Source organism: Coregonus clupeaformis, chromosome 18, assembly GCF_020615455.1.
Source record: "Coregonus clupeaformis isolate EN_2021a chromosome 18, ASM2061545v1, whole genome shotgun sequence".
NCBI lineage: Eukaryota > Metazoa > Chordata > Actinopteri > Salmoniformes > Salmonidae > Coregonus > Coregonus clupeaformis.
This window is the reverse complement of record NC_059209.1, coordinates 12377758-12394654: the sequence shown is the minus strand read 5'-3', so window position 1 is coordinate 12394654 and position 16897 is coordinate 12377758. Positions and strand designations below refer to the sequence as shown.

The window sequence follows — 16897 nt, the reverse complement described above, 5'->3', positions numbered from 1 at the left end:
GCTAAACAAATAGTTATTTTGACTACGTCCATCCTAGATCGCTCATTAATGTCTTAATCGAAATTACGGATTACCTCTTATCCGCTTGTCGTCCCCTTATGCCATAGTTTGTACATCTCAATTGTCATTAGAAACCACATTTGTTTAAGCAAGTCAGCCATATCAGCTATGTTTTTTTAAAAGGCAGTAAATGAGGCTGAATTAACTGTTTCGCTGCCAGAGAAGGCTCTGCTGATAGTCAGGTGTAGCAGTGGAAATATGTTGGGACTGCTGTTGGGACCCTGCTGTTGGGACAGCTTTATGTAGGCCCTAACAGTTTGTGGGCACTGTTTGTCACCGTTATAGTGCAATTAATGTATTGTTTAATGTTGTGTTGTGTAGTGGCTTTTCTGGCATGCATCCCAATTTTTTTTTTTTGTTTGCCCCACCAAGATTTACTAAGCAGGTTTTGTTAAACTGGAGGAGTTTGCTACATAGCTCTTCAAAGCTAGACATTAACTTAAGGTGCACTTGAGTATCAATATTTGGGTTAGCATTAGCTACATTAGATGATTTATCTAAGGATTCATTAGTACAATATATAGGTATCTAAATCTGAGCCATCGTTTAATTTAATAAAGTCACCAGGAGCTTAACATATTTTTATCACTTTGAAATGTCCACGATGCCATTTTGTTTAGGTACACCACTATTTTAAATCCTTTCCACCTAGCGTGGCTCCATTCATTTTAATGTTGAGGCTTAGCATTTCCTTATTTTTATAAAAATACTAAGAAATGCAACACAACCCATTGTATAGTTAGCTAAACATGTTATATAAACATATATATTTTTTTACACATTACTAAGCTGTAAAACAAGAGAAATAATGAGACAGAGAAAAGTTGGCTTGTGACCATCCATTTTGTGTGCATCACATAACCAAACATCTCAGCTGCTTCTTAACACACAGGCTGACCAGCTCTGGTTAGTTACTGTATGAGGAGGACAAATGGCTAAAACAGGCGGTGTGACACGTAAATTAGGCATCTGCAGTGATCAAGCCATGCCATGGTGAAAGTTATCTTGTCTAAATATGTTCATTGTTAGCCGAAGCATATCGTTCCTTCCAAGTGATTCCTATTACCAAGGGACTTCAAAAGCATTCACTCACACACAGACACGTAAGCACACATACACACACACAGGTGCAGCAGGCCTCATGCACCGTACCAGATGCCTCTGGCGTCGGGCCAGTCACGGGCCATGAAAGCACAGGTGAGCAGGGGCGATACAGGCTTGTCAAAGAGGAAATGATCCTAGAGTGGAGGGGGAAAGGAGGGAGGGAGAGAGAGAGGGGGGAGAGAGGAGAGTGGTAAGGAGGGATGAAAATGACAACGAAGGAAAGGAAGGGTGAGAGGGAGGAGAGGAAAAAGAGGAGAAGAGAAGGAAGGATCAGGGTCACTGAGAAGGTGGCAGGAGGATGAACCAAGGAAAGAGAAGCATATAATTGGTTGACCATCGTCTGAGGTAGCAGATGAATGGTTGACCATCGCCTGAGGTACACCGTTCTCATGACAGCACTGTTCACCTATAGGGCTCACAATGTCAGCACACTAGGTCCTCTATTTAATAAGGAACACTAGTCTTCAGGGCAACACCATTCACATCGCTACAGGGCACTCTTTTTGGCAGGGTGAACTATTCTTCAGGGCAGCGCCACTCACGTCACGATAGGGCCCACTGTTTGGGGGCCCACTATTTGCCAGGATGCACTATTCTTCAGGGCAGCACCACACACATCATGATAGGGCTCACTTTTTGGGGGCACACTATTTGGCAGGGTGCACTATTCTTCAGAGAAGTGCTTTTAAAATAGAGTTCACTAGTTCTTGGGGATGCATTACTCCTCTCAGCCTTACCTGATCCCACGCACATCAGGCCAGTCTTTGGCCATCCCAGCAGCCGTAAGCAGCAGAGACACAGGCTTGTCAAACAGGAAGTGCTCCTGATTGGCCAGCACATGGACAGAGGGACCAGCGGTCATTAGAGGTCAAAGGTTCAATTTAGTTACACTGACCATAGACCATAGAATAATATCAACTAGCTCATTCTTGCACATTAGTTGTGATGAGATGGCCACGTTTGTCCTTTATAGCATGGCCATCTAGATGTGTACGTGTGTGTGTGTGTGTGTGTGTGTGTGTGTGTGCATGGGTGTGCGTATGTGTGTGCACGAGTGTGTGTATACTCACGTCAATAAGGTTCTGCTGCTCTTTGTCTGTCATGTCTCCCAAGCTGTAGTAGCGTCCAGCCAGGTCTCCTTTCAGACCAGAAAGGGCCTGAACTGCAACACGCTCCACCTCACGGCGCTCTGAGCGTGTGCAGGCTGGCGGCAGGCTCAGCCCGCGGATACTACGGCCGGTACGCACACGAGATGACAGGACATATTTCTCATCAAACATACCGTTTTTGATCTGGACAGGGAGAGGGAATCGGAATCACTCAATCAATCAGTTAAATCTTACTGCTTTGCTCCAAGTTGGGCTCGTTCAAACCTGCCAGTACCAAAAGGAGGGGGGGAGTGGATAAATGGGAGGAGTACAGGGACCAGAATGGAACCAAATCTTGTTACCTTAGATGAGTCCAGGTCAGTAGGATGTTTCATGTTTTGAGGGTCGTATCCGTTGTGTCTGTCCTTAATGACTGGGTTAAACAGATCGGCAAACACCTGGGGACGCACACACAAGAGACTTTACATTCAGACAGCTAGTCAAACTCAACAGGTATCTAAATATGGGTGATCTGTGCCACTCAGGACCATGTTAGCCCACCATGCTAAAACCTGCGCTTAAACTCTATGTTAACACAAGCCTTCAGGTCTTATGCAGCAAACACACACACGCGCACCTCATAGCTCTCTTCGTCTCCAGCCACCATGCCCACGGTCTTGATGAAGGGGTGACCAGGGTTGTCCACCCCAGTCTGGATGCACTGGTCCAGGCTCCAGTTGTTGGGGGTCAACTTGTCCCTCAGCTTACTATAGATGGCCGGGGTCAGGCAAGACGCCATGCAGTTGTTATGCTTCCTCAGGTCAGGGAAGTCAGCACTGAAAGAGAGAGGGAGAGAGAGAGAGAGAGAGAGAGAGAGAGAGAGAGAGGAAGGGAGGGAGGTGGAGGAGAGAAAGGAAAAGAAGATAGGAAGAAAGACAAAAAGAGGGAGAGAGAGCAAATGATCAACAAAAACACACACAAACACTGGGTGAATAAGATTCCATGAAACTAGAGTCACCCTCATAGAGACAAAAACAACCCAATGTACAGCCTAATGCCAATCTCATGTTGTCAGTTTTGTCTTCTTTCTGGCTAGTGGGAACTACCAGTTAGTATAGATAACGTCCCAAATGGCACCCCATTCCGTATTAAGTACACTTATTTTGACCATCCCTGGTCGAAAGTAGTGCACTAGATCAGAAATAGGGAGCCAATAGGGACACATCCATAGAGTCATTCAGGAACATAAGTCACGTGACCAGGAAATAGGAAGCAAAAGGTTTGAGTGGTGATAGAGCGCTTCTGTGAATATACAGTACCAGTCAAAAGTTTGGACACGCCTACTCATTCAAGGGTTTTTCTTTATTTTTACTATTTTCTACATTGTAGAACAATAATGAAGACATCAAAACTATGAAATAACACATATGGAATCATGTAGTAACCAAAAAAGTGTTCAACAAATCAAAATGTATTTCAGATTTTAGATTCTTCAAATTAGCCACCCTTTGCCTTGATGACAGGTTTGCACACTCTTGGCATTCTCTCAACCAGCTTCACCTGGAATACTTTTCCAACAGTCTTGAAGTAGTTCCCACATATGCTGAGCACTTGTTGGCTGCTTTTCCTTCACTCTGCGGTCCAACTCATCCCAAACCATCACAATTTTGTTGAGGTCGGAGGATTGTGGAGGCCATTTAATCTGATGCAGCACTCCATCACTCTCCTTCTTGGTCAAATAGCCCTTACACAGCCTGGAGGTGTTTTGGGCTATTGTCATGTTGAAAAACAAATGATAGTCCCACTAAGCGCAAACCAGATGGGATGGCGAATCGCTGCAGAATGCTGTGGTAGCCATGCTGGTTAAGTGTGCCTCGAATTCTAAATAAATCACTGACGGTGTCACCAGCAATGCACCCCCACACCATCACACCTCCTCCTCCATGCTTCATGGTGGGAACCACACATGCGGAGATCATCCGTTCACCTACTAAATCTCAAATTTGGACTCATCAGACCAAAGAACAGATTTCCACCGGTCTAATGTCCATTGCTCGTGTTTGTTGGCCTAAGCAAGTCTCTTCTTCTTATTGGTGTCCTTTAGTTGTGGTTTCTTTGCAGCAATTCAACCATGAAGGCCTGATTCACACAGTCCCATCTGAACAGTTGATGTTGAGATGTGTTTATTACTTGAACTCTGTGAAGCATTTATTCGGGCTGAAATTTCTGAGGCTGGTAACTCTAATGAACTTATCCTTTGCAGCAGAGGTAACTCTGGGCCTTCCTTTCCTGTGGCGGTCCTCATGAGAGCCAGTTTCATCATAGCACTTGATGGTTTTTGCGACTGCACTTGAAGAAACTTTCAAAGTTCTTGAAATGCACCGGATTGACTGACCTTCATGTCTTAAAGTAATGATGGACTCTTTTACTAATAGTAAAAATAAAGAAGAACCCTTGAATGTGTAGGTGTGTCCAAACATTTGACTGATAGTGTATATATATTTGTTTATTTTATTGGCCCATCCCGGAGGACAAAAGTAACTTTGTTACAAATATATGTTTACATAATGGTACTTTTTCACATAATATCACATAACATTTTTTATTTTATATGCACATTTGGATTCATTGGATTTTATTACATTTGAATTCATAGTGCTCAGACATGTCCAGTAAACATTATATATATTCTTTTCAGTCACAACTATTACAGATTAATAATTTGTACAGATTAAATCCATCCCTCAGCTTCTCTCAGCCCATCTCACCTATCTCCATAGACCACCTCTCTTGATTTCCTTATGCCATATATTTTTCAACTGTACTGAGATGTCTTACATAAATTCTGAACCTTTCTAATCGCATATTAATATTTTTGCCAAGCGTATTGACTATGGCTTTCCAGATGGCCAACATTGCTATTTGTAGGGTTTATTTTACAACAATGTTATGACTTTTTAGCCACTCCTGAACCTGTGACCAGAGACCAGCTAAAAGGGGGCAATACCAAAATAGATTATCCAGTGATTCAATCTCTTCATAGCAGAATCTGCATAGTTGACATGGTTGTCAAGCTCTTAATAAATTTTGCAGTATTTTGTTTTTTATACATTATTTTTTACACTAATAGTTCAGAAAGTGTTTAGAATCATTACATACAGCCGGGAAAAACTATTGGATATCAAAGCGGCGGTAAATCACCAGCATTACGACCAGGAATACTGCTCTCCCGAAGCAGATCCTTTGTTTGCTCTCCCCAGGGCAATTGAACTGATTCCAGCGACTGACCTAAAACATTGCCGGCGGAGGAGAGGCACTCGGAGCGGCCTGCTGGTTCGACTTAAGAGGCGCGCACACCACCCACCGCTTCCAAGTATACTACTCGCTAATGTTCAGTCTCTGGTTAACAAGCTCGACGAGCTCCAGGCAAGGATTTCTTTCCAGAGAGACATCAAGGACTGTAACATACTTTGTTTCACGGAAACATGGCTCTCTGGGGATATTCTGTCGAAATCGGTCCAGCCAGATGGGTTCTCAGTTCATCGCGCAGAAGGAATAAATATCTCTCCGGGAAGCAGAAGGGCTGAGGTGTGTGTTTCATGATTAACGACTCATGGTGTAATTGTAGTAACATACAGGAACTCAAGTCGTTCTGTTCACCCGACCTAGAATAACTCAGAATCAAATGCTGACCGTATTATCTCCCAAGATAAAAAAATTCGGTTATAGTCACGGCCGTGTATATCCTCCCTCAAGCCGTTACCACAACGGCCCTCAAAGAACTTCACTGGACTTAATGCAAACTGGAGACCACAAATCCTGAGGCTGCATTTATTGTAGCTGGGGGATTTTAACAAAGCAAATTTGAGGACTAGGCTACCGATGTTCTATCAACATATCGACTGTTGTACTCACGCTGCTAAAATCCTCGACCATTGCTATTCGAACTTCCGGGATGGTTATAAGGCCCTCCCCCCCCTCCTTTCGGCAAATCTGACCATGACTCCATTTTGCTCCTCCCTTCCTACAGGCAGAAACTCAAACAGGAAGTACCCGTGCTAAGGACTATTCAATGCTGGTCTGACCAATTGGAATCTACACTTCAAGATTGTTTTGATCACTCGGACTGGGATATGTTCCAGGTAGCTTGCAAAAATAATTTAGATGAATACACTGAAACGGTGACTGAGTTTATCAGGAAGTATATAGGTGATGTTGTGCCAACTGTGACTATTAAAACCTACCCTAACCATAAACCGTGGATAGATGGCAGCATTCGCGCAAAACTGAAAGCACGAACCACCACATTTAACCATGGGAATATGGCAGAATACAAATAGTTAGCTACTCACTCCGCAAGGCAATTAAACTGGCAAAACATCAGTATAGAGAAAAAGTGGAGTCGCAATTCAACGGCTCAGACACGAGACGTATGTGGCAGGGTCTACAGACAATCATGGACTACAAAAGGAAAACCAGCCATGTCGCAGACTCCGACGTCTCGCTTCCAGACAAGCTAAACACCTTCTTCGCCCGCTTTGAGGATAACACAGTGCCACCGACGAGGCCCACTACCAAGGACTGTGGCCTCTCCTTCTCCGTGGCTGACGTGAGTAAGACATTTAAGACTAGTCATGGATCATATCACCTCTACCTTACCTGTCACCCTAGACTCACTTCAATTTGCTTACCGCCCCAATAGATCCACAGACGATGCAATCGCCATCACACTGCACACTGCCCTATCCCATCTGGACAAGAGGAATACCTATGTAAGAATGCTGTTCATTGACTATAGCTCAGCATTCAACACCATAGTACCCTCCAAGCTCATCATTAAGCTCGAGGCCCTGGGTCTGGACCACGCCCTGTGCAACTGGGTCCTGGACTTCCTGACAGGCCGCCCCCATGTGGTGAAGGCAGGAAACAACATCTCCACTTTGCTGATCCTCAACACTGGGGCCCCACAAGGGTGCGTGCTCAGCCCCCTCCTGGACTCCATGTTCACTGGCCAAGCATGCCTCCAATTCAATCATCAAGTTTGCAGACGACACAACAGTAGTAGGCTTGATTACCAAAAATGACGAGACCGCCTACAGGGAAGAGGTGAGGGCTCTGGGAGTGTGGTGCCAGGAAAATAACCTTTCACTCATCGTCAACAAAACAAAGGATATGATCGTGGACTTCAGGAAACAGCAGAGGGTGCACCCTCCTATCCACATCGACGGGACCGCAGTGGAGAAGGTGGAAAGCTTCAAGTTCCTTGGCGTACACATCACTGACAAACTGAAATGGTCCACCCACGCAGACAGTGTGGTGAAGAAGGCGCAACAGAGCCTCTTCAACCACAGGAGGCTGAAGAAATGTGTCTTATCACCTAAAACCCTCACAAACTTTTACAGATGCACAATTGAGAGCATCCTGTCGGGCTGTATCACCGCCTGGTATGGCAACTGCAATTATTTCGGTCAATGGTGAGCTTACCCGTGATGTGATGAATTGTAAATAGTAATTGCTATTAGCCAATTCATATTGTGGTTTCCGTCAGCCGAGAGTTAGCTAAATATGACTGCTTGTCTTACATCAGTCTTTCCTCAGTTAGCGCTAGGACTAACGTAGTCTACATTTTCCGGTTTGGATGATTGTGTTAAGCTGTCACTACTTCTGGGAAACTGGTCACATTCAGGACATCCCTTTGAAAGGACAGTGTTTGTGCAAAATGTTTCTGTGAAAAAACAGTGTGGCCAGCTCAAATGCCAATCAAAACTGGACGTTCTAAATAAGTATTCTAATCACACCGGTTTGAGCGTACGCTGCAGTGACCACTGTAGAATAATCACACCCGTTTGTTGGTACGTGTCAAAGGGTTAAATACATGTAAAAAACAACAACAAATGTTTCCTGATCTCTCCTATATCTCTCAGATATAGGATAGACACTTCAAAACAAACTTCCTTTAGATCATTTTGGGGACTATCTGTTGTTCAATGTGGTGAATCTGTTATTCAATGCGTTTTTATGGGCTAATAGCATTAAGGCCAAAACAAATGTTTTATCAAATAATTGTTTTATATATTTTGTTTATACTTCAAGGGGTCTTAAATTTCAAAATCAAATAGCAAAATGATCCTTGGTATGACCTTCTTAAAACAATTCCATATAGCTTGGACAGGGCTTAGACTCTTATGGGTTAAAGAGTTAATCAGTGTGATTTCTCTATAAATAGACAGGTATTTACCTCTCCATGGTTGCAAGATCTTGTCATTTTGGTTAATTTTTAAGTTATTTTATATCTTTAGGGATATGAAAACCAAGTATCTCTACTTCACCATCAGCACATTTTATAGGGTAATGTGAATGTTGTGTCTTTTAATGATCCAATATGTACTATGGTACACTTATCATAATTAGGTTTTAGTCCAGAGAGGCTAGAGAAGTTGTCTGTGTAGTGATCCAGATTGCAAACTTGAATCATCAGCATGAATTCAAACATTTGTTTTTAGGCTGTGGATTTCTAAACCCTTGATGTTATTGTTCAATCTTATCTTAAGAAAAAGCATTTTGATGGCCATAACGAATATGGAGACAATGGACATCCTTGTTTAACTCCTCTGGACAGTTCAATATTTTCTGAGAATTAACCATTATTTACAATTTTACATCCGGGGTTGCTATACATAACTTTAACCCATTGTACAAGAGATTCCCCAAAATGTAAATAGTCCAAGCATGTATATATACATTCTAGTCAAACTTTATCAAAGGCCTTTTCGAAGTCTGCTATGAAGACCAGTTCTGGTTTCTTTTAGGTTTCATAGTGTTCTACTATTTCAATTAATTGCCGTATGTTATCTCCAATGTATTGTCCAAGCCTGTCTGATCAGGATGCATACATCTTTCTAATTCTATTCTCTATGATTTTTGCATCACAACATTGAAGTGTAAGGGGCCTCCAGTTTTTTTAATGGATTGGATCTTTATACACTACTCAAAAAAATAAAGGGAACACTTAAACAACACATCCTAGATCTGAATGAATGAAATAATCTTATTAAATACTTTTTTCTTTACATAGTTGAATGTGCTGACAACAAAATCACACAAAAATGATCAATGGAAATCAAATTTATCAACCCATGGAGGTCTGGATTTGGAGTCACACTCAAAATTAAAGTGGAAAACCACACTACAGGCTGATCCAACTTTGATGTAATGTCCTTAAAACAAGTCAAAATGAGGCTCAGTAGTGTGTGTGGCCTCCACGTGCCTGTATGACCTCCCTACAATGCCTGGGCATGCTCCTGATGAGGTGGCGGATGGTCTCCTGAGGGATCTCCTCCCAGACCTGGACTAAAGCATCCGCCAACTCCTGGACAGTCTGTGGTGCAACGTGGCGTTGGTGGATGGAGCGAGACATGATGTCCCAGATGTGCTCAATTGGATTCAGGTCTGGGGAATGGGCGGGCCAGTCCATAGCATCAATGCCTTCCTCTTGCAGGAACTGCTGACACACTCCAGCCACATGAGGTCTAGCATTTTCTTGCATTAGGAGGAACCCAGGGCCAACCGCACCAGCATATGGTCTCACAAGGGGTCTGAGGATCTCATCTCGGTACCTAATGGCAGTCAGGCTACCTCTGGCGAGCACATGGAGGGCTGTGCGGCCCCCAAAGAAATGCCACCCCACACCATGACTGACCCACCGCCAAACCGGTCATGCTGGAGGATGTTGCAGGCAGCAGAACGTTCTCCACGGCGTCTCCAGACTCTGTCGCGTCTGTCACATGTGCTCAGTGTGAACCTGCTTTCATCTGTGAAGAGCACAGGGCGCCAGTGGCGAATTTGCCAATCTTGGTGTTCTCTGGCAAATGCCAAACGTCCTGCACGGTGTTGGGCTGTAAGCACAACCCCCACCTGTGGACGTCGGGCCCTCATACCACCCTCATGGAGTCTGTTTCTGACCGTTTGAGCAGACACAAACACATTTGTGGCCTGCTGGAGGTCATTTTTCAGGGCTCTGGCAGTGCTCCTCCTGCTCCTCCTTGTACAAAGGTGGAGGTCGCGGTCCTGCTGCTGGGTTGTTGCCCTCCTACGGCCTCCTCCACGTCTCCTGATGTACTGGCCTGTCTCCTGGTAGCACCTCCATGCTCTGGACACTACGCTGACAGACACAGCAAACCTTCTTGCCACAGCTCGCATTGATGTGCCATCCTGGATGAGCTGCACTACCTGAGCCACTTGTGTGGGTTGTAGACTCCGACTCATGCTACCACTAGAGTGAAAGCACCGTCAGCATTCAAAAGTGGCCAAAACACCAGCCAGGAAGCATAGGAACTGAGAAGTGGTCTGTGGTCACCACCTGCAAAACCACTTCTTTATTGAGGGTGTCTTGCTAATTGCCTATAATTTCCACCTGTTGTCTATTCCATTTGCACAACAGCATGTGGAATTTATTGTCAATCAGTGTTGCTTCCTAAGTGCACAGTTTGATTTCACAGAAGTGTGATTGACTTGGAGTTACATGGTGTTGTTTAAGTGTTCCCTTCATTTTTTTGAGCAGTGTACTTACCTTCTTGCTGTTTATCTGCAAGTCTACCGTTTTTATAGGAGTATTTAAAACATACCCCAAACTATTTAATACAATTCCATGATGCATTCTTTCACTGTCATTCAGTTAAGCCTGTACTCGATTGAACTGAAGTTGGTACTTAATGCTGGTAAAACCAAGTAAATGTAATTTTACAAGTTGTGTAAAAATGTATCGGATGATTTATGCATACGTACTTTGTATGGTGCCCTCATTGATCGTGTCCCAATTATCAATAGCTGGGCATCTGGATTAACGAAAAGATATCTTTCAGAAAAGTATGTTGATGGCAATTAAATAATTAAAATGATTCTATAAGAACAGGTCCTGTCTTTTGTTAAATAGCAGAAAACTAATAATTCAGTCAACATTCATTCCGGTTATTGACTATAGCGATATAATCTATATGAATGCAGCTGCCACTGTATTGAAGCCATTGGACGCAGTTTATCATAGCACATTGTGCTTTATTATGGACGATAGGTTCAGTACACATCATTGCATTTTGTATCAGAAAGTAGGCTGGCCCTTCTTGAAGTCTCGTAGATCGATGCATTGCGTTCTTTTTGTCTATAAAGCCTTCTTGCATAATGTTCTCCATACCTTACCTCATTGTTAACCTTAAGACGTATAAATTACCAGACCCAGACTCAGGGATAGCTAACCCTGGAGATCCCTTCAATCTCCACCTAGTTAAGTAAATCTGCTTTTAGTTATTTTGCGCCTCATGTGGAATGATCTCCAAAAGTCCTTAAAGTTGGTGGAGTTTCACGTTTCAAGTTTTATTTGTCACATGGACAAGTACAGTGAAATGCTTAAGCCCTTCCCAACAGTGCACTATTCAATATCAAAATAGTATTTTTTAAAAACAAGAGAAATAAGAAGTAAGAGAGGACGATTTGTTGTTGTTGTAGAATGGCAGTACAAATGTAGAATGTGCAGCGATACTGGCGTAGTTAAGGTAGATATGTACATGTAGGCAGGGATTAAAAGAAAGTGACTGGTAGCCGGATAAAGAATAATAATAATAATATTAAACAGTATGGCAGCAGCATAAGTGGTGTGTGTGTGTGTGTGTGTGTGTGTGTGTGTGTGTGTGTGTGTGTGTGTGTGTGTGTGTGTGTGTGTGTGCGCTTGTATGTGCAGTGCATAAGAGTTTCAGTGTAGGCATGATAGGCAGATATAAATGTAAACTGAAAAGTGACTGGTAGCAGGAATATATAAATACTTATGGGAAAATACTAATGGTAATATATACATGTAAGCAGGAGACCAGTGGTAGGCTAAATATATATAGTACATACTAAGGGGTAATGGAAATATAATCAATGAACAGCAGTGTAGTGGTAGTTATAAATCTAATCAATAATCATTTTAGCAGCAGTGTTGGTGTGAGGGTAGGTGTGTGTGTGCCTGTGAGTAAGAGTGAGTGAAGGTGTATGTGTCTGAGTGGGTAGAAACCTGTGGATGGGCATATAGTCAGTGTGGATAGTCTGTGGGAGAGGGAGAGCAGTAGTTAGCCATTTAACAGTCTTACACTCACACACTACAGGCCCTCGTAAGTTACCCTGTCACACAGCAACATGGCTTCTAGATCTAAAGTTGGCCAAACTCTCATGATATATGACTGTGTCGTGATATGGTGTTGGGTTGCAATTTGAAATACTTGATGGGTACATGTATGAGGAATGTATATGGTGAGGTCAATGGAGGTTGGATAAGATGTATGGGTCTGGAAAGTTACTAAGTATAAAAATGTATGCACTCACTAACTGTAAGTCGCTCTGGATAAGAGCGTCTGCTAAATGACTAAAATGTAAAATGTAAATGTAAGTGAGGGAAAAGGCAATCACTTGGTTGCGGTCACGGATAAGGTTGGATAGCTGTGGATTAGTGAGGAATGTGGGCCGAGGTCAGGTCAGATGAAGGGAGAAGGAACAGTTTTATTACACACATCACTTAACTTCCTGACTAGCAACATAGATATATTGGCTGTCTAGATGTGCAAGGAGGAGACTCCGCCTAATAGGAGAGTATAAATAATTGTGCTGGTTGAAACATGTCTTTGTCTTTTCAGCTGTTTGACCCAGTGGGTGAATACATTTGGTTTGAGCTTTGACTAGTTGTCCGTTATTTTTTCACTCTGTTTGTCAGAACCTAACAATGGTTATTACAGCTCTTATAAAGATCAGCTGGGTTTCAGTCCAAAACCCACATACAGTATGAACATTATTTGCCAAAATGTGGCACACACACACACACACACACACACACACATACATAAATAGAGAGAGAGACCTACCTGGGAGGGTAGAGCTTCCTTCTCTCAGCAGCGGCGGCATTGCCATTGTCGGTCAGAAGGTATCCTGATGCAAGTGTGCCCACCCCGAGGCTGGCCAGAGCCACAGCCGTGTGATGGCCAGACAGCATACGTGTGAACAAGCTCGCCATGGCTACCACTCAACTTCAGATTATACCTGGGGACAAGTCAGAGGGTAAAGGTCAAAGGTCACATAGCGGTCATGAGGGCAGTGGGGATTATAATCAGTAAGGGTCGCAGGAGTCACTCATATCGTAGTAAATGTAGTACGAGGCCTTCAATTTCTTAATTCACTGTCACATTGAGTTTGTCATTCTCTAATGTTACTTTTGCCTTTATGTACAACTCAAGAAATGTCACTCTCACCACAATATGGTTGTAAACCAATGAGACATTCCCAATGTGACATTGCTATGTTTTCAAATGACTCTCTCCACCAGTTCCAACCGGCCGTGTTGCTGGCGGGTCAGAAATACAGCTGACAAGCTGACACCTTATTAGCAGCCTTCTCCAACATCTGATCAGGGTAGTCAGGTGGGCAAAACATGTCCTGCCTTGAAGTTCAGAGGTCATAAGAACAAAACGCTCCACAGCACCTGTCTACATAAACACAATTGACATATCACCCAAATTAGACTTGCAACATGGAGAATATCCACAGTTTTTTAATAAGATCGCTACCATTTCCTAGCACTTAGAAAGAACACTTATATAGTTGAAAGCTTTTGACTTTGATTCAACTTTGAGGTACAGAATTAAAATACATTGTCATTTGTTAATGTATCTATTAGACACTGATTTAGGTCTTGCAAGTCTGTATATTTATGTTTAAACACACACACACAGTCCTAATAGTTTTAAGTTTAGGATATGCTTTTAGCCTCTTGTGTTTCCGTGACTAGACTGTTCTAGAAGGCGTTGGAGGCAGACATATTTCTCCCTATTGGTCAGACCTGGACAGTGTTCTAGAATGTCCTGGTCAGCTGACCTACCTGCCACATGAATATCATTTTATTTTTTTGTCATTTAGCAGACGCTCTTATCCAGAGCGACATACAGTTAGTGCATTTTATTTTATTTTTATATTTTATACTGGCCCCCCATGGGAAACAAACCCACAACCCTGGCGTTGCAAATGCCATGCTCTACCAAATGAGCTACATCCCTGGCGGCCATTCCCTCCCCTACCCTGGATGAATTGTGTGCCGCCCCATGGGTCTCCCGGTCGCGGCCGGCTACGACAGAGCCTGGATTCGAACCAGGATCTCTAGTGGCACAGCTAGCACTGCGATGCAGTGCCTTAGACCACTGTGCCACTCGGGATACAGCAAATAATTTGAGTCAACAAATGACATCAAATGTTATAGTCTTTACGCTAGGTGAGGTGAGAAGAGTTGTTTTGTTTCAAGACAACAATCTTAAAATACAGAGACTGAGGGTGTCACACACAGACTGAGACAATAACACACAAATAGAGATTAGATTACCACAACAGCTCTCTTTCTTAGAGGGCTATTCCGTCCCTATCCACTCTGACACACACTGTCTCACGGGTCTATTTTAACTGTTGCTGCATTTTATTCCTGGTGAGACTGCCAAACACACACATACACTGTGTCTGTGTGTGTCAGTACTAATTATAGCAGCAAGGGGTGAGCTTAAGCATTAGTGCCAGCCCGGTGTTGGCATCAGCCCTGACCAGCACATGATCCACCATGACATTCTGAACGGGTCAGCTGGACTGACACAGGACAGACAGGGAGAGAGAGAGGAGAGGGAGGGAGGGAGAGGTGAGAGAGAGTAGTTAAAACCGAGAGGGTCGAGACTGGGGTGAAGAGAGGGGAAGGAAAGTTGTGGGGTGTGAAAAGAGAGAGTACGAGAGAGAAGGAGGGGAGTGGGTAAGAGGTGAGTAGAAAGGAATAACAAGCGAGAGAGTGGGAGAGAAGTGGGTGGAGAAAGGGTGAGGGGACAGATGAGAAAGTGAGACTTTCCACATCACTAAGGATCTGTCATGGTCCAAACACACCAACACAGTTGTGAAGAGGGCACGAGACAATGCCTCTTCCCCCTCAGGAGGCTGAAAAGATTTGGTATGGACCCTTAGATCCTAAGACAGTTAAATTGCTGCACCATTGAGAACATCTTGACTGGCTGCATCACCACTTGGTATGGCAACTGCTTGGCATCCAACCGCAAGGCGCTACAGATTGTAGAGCGTACGGCCCAGTACATCATTGGGGCTGAACTCCCTGCCACCCAGGACCTCTATACCAAGCAGTGTCAGAGGAAGGCCCTAAATATGGTCAAAGACTCCAGCCACCCAAGTCACAGACTGTTCTCTCTGCTGCCACATGGCAAGTGGTACTGATGCACCAAGTCTGGAACCAACAGGACCCTGAACAGCTTATACCCCAAGCCATAAGACTGCTAAATTGTTAGTCCAGTTAGCTATTTAGTTAACTATTTAACTATCTTCATTGACCCTTTTTGCACTAACTTTGTTTCACAAAAGCTGCTGCTACAGTTTACTATCTGTCACGTTATTCCTACATATCTACCTTAATTTCCTCTTACCCCTGCACATCGACTCGGTACTGGTACCACTTGTATATAGCCACTTGTGTATCTATTATTACTTTTATTGTTACGTGTTTTACTTTTCTATTATTTCAAAATGTTCTTTCTTCTGCATTGTTGGGAAGTGCCCGTAAGTTAGCATTTGACTGTTAGTCCACACCTGTTGTTTACGAAGCATGCAACAAAATTTGATTTGATTTTAATGGCAGAGGTGTGAGGGGTGAAAGGACCGATAAGGAGAGTAAGGACAGGTAGAAGAGAGGGATGCGGGGTGTGTGAGTGAAGAACCCCGTGGGAGAAAGAGGGAGGGGGAAAAGGAGAGAGGGGGATGGAAAGGACAGAGAGAGGATAGGGGGAGCTAAGAGGGGCTGCCAGAAATTCTCCCTGGGGATATCTGTGGACAGTCAGGGGACAGTTAGTCTCGTGTGGCCATCCTTCCAAATTCCGTCTCATTGACTCAAGTATTAGAAGTCTGGCGAACTTCAGTATTGGATTTTGCGTTTGAATGGAAGCACTGGCATTCAACACTGGCATTCAACGCTGGCATTTGATTGGCTCTGAGTAGAAATGGCATTACCCTAATATAAAAATACATAAATCTACCCTTCAGGAGAGGCATTTCCTTGTTTTTAGTTTGTGTTTTTTCTTATTTTGTACATGCCTCTTTTCCTATCAGACAACGTTCAGAAACACCACCTCTGTTCTTTGCTCCAACCATGCAAAATACTTTTTCATCTAGACTCCATTGTACTCCACCCCTTTTTATCGTCTTCCTGAGGAAAACTTCCCCTGGCTTTGGAGCACTAGGTGAGAAGCCTGGGCTTCCGAGGCTAGGGGACAGTGAGGAAGGACATTCCCATGGCTAGCGGAGCGTCTGGAACAGGTGGCTGGTCACTGTCACAGTCAGCTGGATTATTAGGATAATTGTTTAATGCAAGAGGCCACTGTTAAGGCTATACACATTACATTCCAAGGGTAAACTTACAAAAGGAGCTGTACAGATGTACTCAAAATGAAATTGAATATTTTTTAGGAAAGGCTCAATCTGATCCAGGAATACACTGTTGGCTCTATTTTAACAAACCTAATGCAATGGTAAATCTTAGCACTGGATTGTGTCAGAAATATTGTGCTGCCATCTTGTTAGAAGGTAACAGATTA

The 16897-nt window shown here is 43.5% G+C and overlaps 1 protein-coding gene across 1 annotated transcript in view; it reads right to left on the bottom strand.

Annotated features, from left to right (window-relative positions):
* LOC121587478 (creatine kinase S-type, mitochondrial) overlaps positions 1-16897 on the bottom strand; it is a 34616-nt gene that overhangs the window by 11859 nt on the left and 5860 nt on the right. The window contains exons 2-6 of the mRNA XM_041904448.2: positions 13142-13316; positions 2890-3088; positions 2615-2710; positions 2235-2456; positions 1213-1298 (exon numbers count right to left, since the gene is read on the bottom strand). Coding sequence (XP_041760382.1) covers positions 1213-1298; positions 2235-2456; positions 2615-2710; positions 2890-3088; positions 13142-13290 — 752 coding nt within the window. The 5' untranslated portion in view covers positions 13291-13316. The remainder of the gene's footprint in view (positions 1-1212; positions 1299-2234; positions 2457-2614; positions 2711-2889; positions 3089-13141; positions 13317-16897) is intronic.